We start from the raw sequence: 8,853 nt of genomic DNA, 5'->3' as shown, positions 1-8,853 counted from the left end.
GATCTCTGCTTATTTGAAGGATCATTCACAAGAAAGATACATTTCGGTTTGGAGAAGATGGATAGATTATATTCAGAATAAATATGGGACTAAAAAGTTCCATTTAGCTTATGAGTAAATTTTAGAGTATTATTATTATTAATAGTTTATTATAGTGGAATCTTTATTAGTTTCAATTATATGATATTATTATTATTTTAGTATTAGTATTGTTTAACAATTTGGATATTGTACTGTTTAATAATTAGGATATTAATTTGTTTATCTTTTTATTATTATTATGTTTACTTTTAATTTGTTTATATTTATGCTAAAGGGAATTAAAGTGCATTATGGATTTGGTTATTTATATAGTTGGTTAATGTTAGTTAGATTATGATTATTATATTTGTAACCCTGTATTCAGCTCTGGGAAGTGGGGGAGGGAGAGGGGGGGTTTAGGGTGGGTTGGTTTTGGGGTTTATATTGTAACTGTTATAAAACTTTTCAATAAAAAAAAGATATGATGATAGTTTAAATGAAGCACACAGAGGAACAAGCATTATTCAGTAATATCCAGTTTCTTTAGAGAAGTGAAGTTGTTGGGATTGTCTAAGCAATCCCCATAATAAAAGGGGATTGAATACATCTATGGTCAGATCCATAAAAGATTATTATCTTGAAATCTCAACGTTACTATCAGGTTGGGGGTGGGAGTGGCATGGTGGCTTAGAGGTGGAGCTCTTGCCTCACAATCAGAAGGCTATGAATTCGATCCTAGGTGGCAGCAGATATTTCTCTCTCTGGGCACAATGAGTAACTGTCTGCTGCAAACTCTGCATAGGCATCAGGAAGGGCATCCGGCCAGTAAATACTCAAGCTCCATTCTGTCATGATTCCGTGCCAGCCTGTGTTCCCAACAGCTGAGTCTGAGGAATCTGAGGAGGAGGTGGAGGAGGCATTTGAAAGGCCATCAGGGTCAGAGGGAGGCTCTGATGAATTACAGGACTCACGGCTTGATGAAGAGCCTGGACCCTCCAGTCATGTTCCTGATGAAGCTCAGCTGTGTGAGGGGACTGAGTCAGACTCAGACGATGCACACCTGATGGACTTACTAATTGATGCTCGCACGCACAGGCAATTAGCAAGAGTAAATCAACAGCAGTCAATGGGACAACTCCAAAGAAAAAAGAGAAGGCACTGAGAGGCAACGCCTTGGAACTGCTGTATAAAAAGAGGAGGTGTGGGCGGTGCTGGTTGCTGAAGGCAACTGTTTGTAAGAACTTCCAGGGATCATAGTCTGTTTGTTTTACCGATGAATGTTTTGTTTAAACTCCTGCTCTGTCTGATTTTTTAACCAATTATCTGTTGGAAAAGTATTCTGTTGTTTTTGTTTTTGAGCAAACTTATTTGGACTGTTTTTGTAATAAAAAGGGGTTGGTTTTCCCAGCCTACTGTTAAAGAGGGGTTTGTTTTTGTGACGCAACAAAGACGGATGTAGGCTGGGACAGAACACATTCAGTCACCCCGACTCCACCCCGAATAAAGGGATTACAGGGTTATTAAAAGAAAAAAAAAACTGTCAGGTTGGGGGATCTGCATGTTTCCAAGGCCAGTTAGTTGGGATCTTGGAGGTTACAATTACAGAGGAACCAGTAAAACACATTATGGACTAAAATGTGCTTGTGCTTGAACTATTCATAATTTTCAAGTATATAGTATTTTTATATAGGATTCCTTTCTTATTTTGGCTTGAAATACTATCTTAACCATTTTTATGATATATCTTGATTAATTCAAAAATTCCTTTATAATTCTGGATTTTAAAGATATATGCTGCATTAAAGATAATAAAGAGAAAGCATCATTAAACAACTTATTTCACAGCAGAAAATCGCTGCCATAAAAAGCTTTCATTTCATTGAGAAGAATGAATAAATCATAAATTCTTCTAAAGAAATTGCATGTTTAAATAGAGGACAGGTGAGGTCTGTGCTTGCAATAAATCTTCAAAGTTCTTCAAAAAATCTCTTTTTATTATTTAATAAATCTCAACCTATATTGCATACCTCTAAAATTCTACTGAAATTCAATTGAGTTACATCTATTGAAATGTACTTATGCCATGAATCAGGTGTGGCTTGGGGAATGAAATATTTGCCTGTGCTGAACAGCTGTATGATATGTCCATCATAATACATTTTTATTTCAAATTGAGATTGAACAGCTGGTCCTGCATACCAACTTAAGTATTGTTTCAGTGTTTTCTGAAAAGCAGTTAAATAAACTAATCATGTTTGATCTTGACAGGTAATTGTATCATGTGAAAAATTCCATTTTTTGAAATTAAACTTAAAATATTTCATGCTGTCTAGCCTTAAACTTTGTCAGATAGAGATTTTTTCCCCTGTCAACAGCTGTGTTCATATGGGAACAATCAATCAGGGATCAGAGTAGAATATCCATCATTTTATCTCTCCTTTTCTCTTGTAAAGAATCAAAAAAAGAAAAAAGAAAAAGTATGAGAGAGATGATTTAAAGTGAGATAGTGAGTGTTGGAGAGAGATAGTTTATTATTATTGTGATTGGTTTCACAGTCTGCCAGTTGTTTAGACTGGATCTGGCATTTTTATCCATTTCAAAACTTTCTCAAAGATCTGGGATAGGCAGATATTGATGTTTCATGGTGTTAAAAGTATAGTCATAGAGGAGGAGGAGGAGGAGGAGGAGGAGGAGGAGGAGGAGGAAGAAGATTTAAACTTGCATGCCACCCAACTATCAACAATTCTGGGCAACTCATAACATACAAAGAAAATACAATAAAACAAATAAAACAAAAGATAAAAGGTGGCAAATGTGATGAAGTGAAGGATCTCATGCTCTTTCACTAGAGACCTTCATGAAGAGCTCACAGGTCTTTTAAACAACAGCAGAGTAGTGGCCACCAAATCTTGGGGGCATCTTTTTCCAAAGGGCAGATGCTGCTACAGAGAAGGCATCCTTCTGAGACACCTTCCGTAACTGAAGGAATACAAAGCACGCCAACCCTGCAGGATTGAATCAACCAGGCAGATGTTATGGCAGACAGATGGACCTTCAAGTAACCAGACCCTGTGCCTTATATTAATGTTTCCTTTTCTGTGACATACTTTATATGCCAACTCATCTGTACATTCATACTTGCCCTGATTCATAGATAGATCCTTCCACAGTGTCTTCCATCCATTGGTGAACACTCCCATCTCGCTTGCTCTATCAAAAGAGCTTTTGAAGAATTTCCCACTCTTCCTTTACCTGCGTTCCAATACTTAAAAGATGGTGGAATGGGGAGCACCATTCTGGGGGTAACAAGAGAAGGGAAATGAATTGAGAAGGTGGTAACTCTTAACCAAGTATGGTGCACAGGAAGTGAGGAGAACACTGATGGAAATCCAACAAGGAAACAAGAAGGCGAAAAGGAAATGAATAGAAAACCAGACTGGGATAGACCTACAGTTTATTGGAAATATCTTGTAGGAAACATATGATGCTGATATGACATAACAGTTCCTATTACTAATGAGAGTAACCATTTGCAACAGTAATTTCAGGCAAATATTATAGTCATGAATGCTAGAGTGATACTTTCTGTATACCAGTGTTTTTAAGTCTTCGCAATTTAAAGATGTGTGGACTTCAACTTCCAAAATTCCCCTTATAAGAAACATGCCTCTTAAAATGTTCAAGTTTGAGCAACTGTGTTCCATATAGATTGAATGGACAGGTTAAAATACAGTTTTAACAAGTTTTGCCCAAAGATAACATTGTTCCATCTTTTGTAGTTCTGTAAAAATTCATGTAATAGTTAAGAAAAAGTTATTTCATGGCATACTTGATAGAAAGACCTGACTTCTTTAATTAATGAACTCTGCATTTATTATGCTGAATGCAAAAGGCATTGGGAGCTGACGTGTACAAACAGTAATTGCAGAAGCCACCTTGTGATAAAACTGCATTATGATACAGCATAATGGCATTTTTGCCTCAGATGTTTTTAATGCAGAGTGCATTCAAAATTGACTCTTTAGATTAGGCTTTCCTAATAAGATCCGAAATATAGGCAAAGGATGCTGCCACCAGTTTGACTATATTGTGTATTTCAAGCCAATGTGTTTTGTTTATTCTCCCAAACAATTTTATGGTCTGGTTGTAGAATGCTGCTCGGCATCTCTTTTCTTGTTGTAATCTCTGAAGTTAATGTGAATTTCACGTGGGATTTTGGTAGCAAACCTGAAAGTGATATTTGAAAGATATATCAAAATCTTGTTAAATCAAAATTGGCTGATCCATTTGTAATTTAAAGGTAAATCATTATTACATAGACAGCGGTGCAAGTAATTGATATCATTTTTCTGACAGTTATGGACTATTGTGATTATGCAAAACTTGAAGTGTGCATCCAGCCTTTGCTCTCATATAGAATAATGCAAAAATTGAAGTTCAATTAAGTAAGGATGTAACATCTCACATTTTCATTTATTCCGATCTTCACAAAGAAAATATAATTTTCCTGTTGGACTGATGCTTAAATGAATACATAAGGAGGAATCAAAAAAGATTTTCCAAGACAATCTAGTCCCATTACTATTATGGAATTGGAGAATGCAAAGATTCAGATTTTAACTTCCATATTTCCTGTCTGCTTATTCCTTCTATATTTGATAATCTACATTCCCAAAATCCTTTTAGAATGAAACAATCTTCCAAGGATAATGTAGAAGGGCTAGAACTTGGAGCAAACCTGCAAGCCTGTAATAGGACAGAGAAGTCACTTTGTAGGTTTGGTTGATAAGAGGGTGGTAATGTGTGGGGTGCATTTGATAACCAGGATTGCGCCACCAAATGAGTCGGAGAAGGAGAAAATTAAGATTGCCAAACATTCTTTAGAAAGGAAATTTTGTTTTCCTAAATACTCTACTGGGACTTTAATATATCTAAGCATTTTTGAGGAAAGTTTCTTTCCTAATCATCTGAAACTAGCGTTTGGTTGGTATTAACCCACGTGGAAGCTGAATTCATCACTGAAGTGCTTTATGTAAACCAATAAATAAGTATGCTGAATATGCACAGCCACTTGATATAATTTATTTGCATAGTACATGGAAATACAGAGTCTGATTAATGTGCTTTTGTTTTAATTGATGTCAGGTGACACCGCCCTTTTCCTGGGTTGGGAGGAGAACAAAGCTTGATCATCTGATTCTGAGCAAGGAATACCCAGTTATTGTTTAAGCAAATCCTGTAAGGGCCTCAGCCTTACAGGATTTGCCTTAACAAAAATATTATCCAACTGAAACCCATGATATATAAGAAAATCAAGTCCATTTCTGTTGCGATATAAAACAATCATAATTAGATGTAGGCATGATTGTGTTCCAGATCATATAGAAAGTCTGATAAAAAATTAAGTCTCCTCATTTTATAATTGAACCTATAAAATATTGTGGTCCAGCCAATAACTGTAGACTTTGTTTATGTTTTTTTTTCTTTCTACATATACACATTCCCTAATCCTGCTTAGTTTCTGGGTCTGAACATATTAGTCAAGTACTATAATCCTCTGAAGCTTCCATGTAAATAGTTCCAAATTAAACCTCTGCCTTCTCAAATCCTTATCATTTCAGTGTAGCTTATATGGGGGAAACTTAAATGGTTGATGGTGATTTTTGTTTCAGGCTGATCTCTTACTTGACATCATATGCCAATCAATCTTGGTAGGCAATTCTGTTTGCAAACTGCTCTATTAAATGTTACATATTAAGATAAATAACATTGTACCCTGGCCATATCAGATTGAAGCAAATGGCCAAACTCCAATGGATTTTTATAGAAATGCATCAATTGGATACATGCTGCAGTACAAAGGTGGTAAATTAAATAGCTGAAACAACTAAAATACTTTTTTCAAGTATAAAATTCAGGAAAACTATATATTACAACTTTAGATCTGGCATGAGAATTTTTGTCATTTTAATTGAAATTTATTTGCTCTGAATGAAAGTAGAGAAGCAAAGAAAAACGAGACGTGTACAAGAAATCCTTGTCAATGAAAATTTATTGGGAACATTTTATTGTGCTAATTCCTTCTCCTTCTCTCTCTCCCCCCCTCCTCTCTTCCTAATAGTGCTACCCAGCCATACCTGTGGCAACCCTGGGGAGATACCTAAAGGCATTCTTCATGGTACAAGATTCAATATTGGAGATAAAATTCGATATAGTTGCATCGCAGGCTATATCCTAGAAGGCCATGCTGTTCTGACATGTTTCATGAGTCCTGGAAATGGAGCAACATGGGATTTCCCAGTGCCATTTTGCAGAGGTAAGACTTTAAAAATAGCACAAACCTTGTCATGGAGATGTGGACCAAGGACATAATAAACATTGTCACTGAGCTAGCATACACTGGGCCAGGACAAATACATGCCCATATAGTGTTCCCACCATAAATGAGCACAGCTAGAACCAGGTGCCTGGGATAATCTCTGCTGAATAAAACACAAAATGTTCTGCTTTTAGAACAGATGTTACTATTTTAATGAACGTTTCCACTTCCCCATTTAAACCAACTCATTTATATGGGGATCAGTTCTAATTTTGAACAGTTGTGGGTGTTCAGCATAAGGAAAATAGATGAAAATACAATACAAATTGAGTTGGAAGAACAGGCAACAAGAAAGGGTACAAAACAGAGAAGAGGTTGGACATTATATTTTATATGATCGTTTTTGAGACAAATGATTGATCCTTTCACCGGGAAAACGGTGTTGTTTTTGCAATAACACTAAGGAATGTGAACATTTCAGAAAACGAAACAATAATATATAATCATGATTGAATAGATAAGAGAAAGACAATGCAGTTCCTTATTTCCTCAAATTTCCCCATCATCCTCAGAGGTAGAAATAGGTGAGCATTAATGCAAAAAAAAAGGGCTACTTATGTCTGACAAGAGAGCTCTTATGGAGTCCAATAGTGTCTTACTGGAAAAAATGACCAGCCATCCCAATATTGATTTCATACCAATGGCACTCTACATGAATACTTTGATTTCCTCCACATGGCTGCTAGCTTTGCACATATGGATATCCCAATCCTAAAGTTCCTAAAATGCAGAGCAAATGGCCTCACTATTGCCTCTTTTCTCGTGAGTCAGTAGGGAAGTACCTAAAGAAACATCTGCTTGGTAACCATGGACAATCCTGGAGGCTCTGAGGGTGGCAGACGTAACACCACTGAACTGCATTGGTTGCCAGTTTGTTTCTGTGCCCAATTCAAGGTGTTGATTAGTACCTTTAAAGCCCTTCATAGCATGGGACCAGGATATCTGGTGAGCCATCCTGCCCCAATGGGATTGGTTGTTCCACTTGCACTGGCAGAAGAGGCCTTCTTTGGACTAGGTTAGCCAAGGAAATTTGGTTAGTGAGGTCAAGGAGAAGAGACTTCTCTGCCATAGCCCCTGTCCTTTGGAACATCTTGCCTCTAGAGATGAGATCTGCCTCTACCCTTTTGACCTTTTGGAAGGGCCTTCAAACCTGGCTCTGCTGGTTGACTAGGGACCCCGATTGGGGCATGCTATGCTGGAGGTGGTTGACTGAGTGATAGACAAAAGTCCATCTCCTGACTGCCTGTGCCTGTGGCTTTAATCTTTTATTTAATCATTGCAAACCTTAATTTTAATGTTTTAATCTTTTGATATTTATGCCCTTACTCACTTGAGACAGTGAGATGAGCAGCATATCATTGTGATATCATTTTGATAAACAAACACACAAACCATCCATCTTCCTTTCGCCAACTAGTCACGATATATGAGTGTTGCTTGAGGATGCTTAAGGAGATGGTACTGCAAAGCTTTCTGTCCACAGAAGCTTAAAACATCTGAAAAACATGAAAGAAAACAATTCTGATTTTGTACAATAGTAAGACATTTGAGGCAGCTGCTATGAAGCATATGAACCCAGCCCCCACAGCACCAGTACACAGTTCCTAAAGGAGTTCATCATTAAATATGATCTTAAAGTCCTTAATCATTATTATGCTTTTCCTTCCCAAAAATAATTTACAAAAATAAATTTAGTTCTAGTGTTAATTTGAATAAGATTGCTGTTAATAATGAAGAACAGAGTTTAGCAAACCTTGTGGCTCTAGTGATGTGTAAGTTCATTTAATCATAAAAGTTGGAAGCCAAGTCACAATGTTTTAATACAATATTCTTTCATTTTTTCTTGCAACGATGATAAGCTCAGATATTTGTGTGTATAGTGAGCATATATGTTTGAATGGAAAAATATAAAGTTAGACTGAAAACACTGTAAATTTTGAGATAACAATGCAAGAATCAAATTAAGAGTCAAGTCAAAATTCTAGATGTGTAATTATCTTTAACCAAAACTAAGCAAGGGGTGGCTGACAAAATGGAGCTAGGAGTGAGTGGGTTTTTATACCTTTTTGGGGTTTTGTGTTTGGAGTTGTTCCTGTTTGAGGTTGTTCCTGTTCCTATGTCATGTACTTTGACCTGAGCTTTTGGTATTCTAATGGTGGTGGGTTAATCCTAAAGGTCATGTTCTGTCCTTGGAAGTCTTTGTTTTTTTAATCCCATCAGCTCAAACCTTCTCTGGGGCCATGGCTGAGGGCATTTTGCTTATAAATAGGTGACCCAGTCTTTCTGAATAGGATTATCAAATCTGCATTTCTTCAGAGCTGGCCTGCTGAGTTTCTGCTTGGGGGATACTGGGCTGTTTCGGCCTAAGATTTTTCTTCATTATTCCTTTGAGGAAATATAATATTCTGCCTTTTTTAATATCCCCCAAAATATTTCCTTCTCTAGGAGGGTGG

At 36.7% G+C, this 8,853-nt stretch overlaps 1 protein-coding gene across 1 annotated transcript in view; it reads left to right on the top strand.

Annotated features, from left to right (window-relative positions):
* The first annotated feature begins 6,012 nt into the window (after positions 1-6,012).
* LOC107284570 (CUB and sushi domain-containing protein 1) overlaps positions 6,013-8,853 on the top strand; it is a 478,687-nt gene continuing 475,846 nt past the window's right edge. The window contains exon 1 of the mRNA XM_029283474.1: positions 6,013-6,337. Coding sequence (XP_029139307.1) covers positions 6,013-6,337 — 325 coding nt within the window. The remainder of the gene's footprint in view (positions 6,338-8,853) is intronic.

Source organism: Protobothrops mucrosquamatus, unplaced genomic scaffold, assembly GCF_001527695.2.
Source record: "Protobothrops mucrosquamatus isolate PMUCROS unplaced genomic scaffold, P.Mucros_1.0 scaffold103, whole genome shotgun sequence".
In the NCBI taxonomy this organism is placed as follows: domain Eukaryota; kingdom Metazoa; phylum Chordata; class Lepidosauria; order Squamata; family Viperidae; genus Protobothrops; species Protobothrops mucrosquamatus.
The sequence above is the reverse complement of the archived record's forward strand: the minus strand, read 5'-3'. Positions and strand labels throughout refer to the sequence as shown.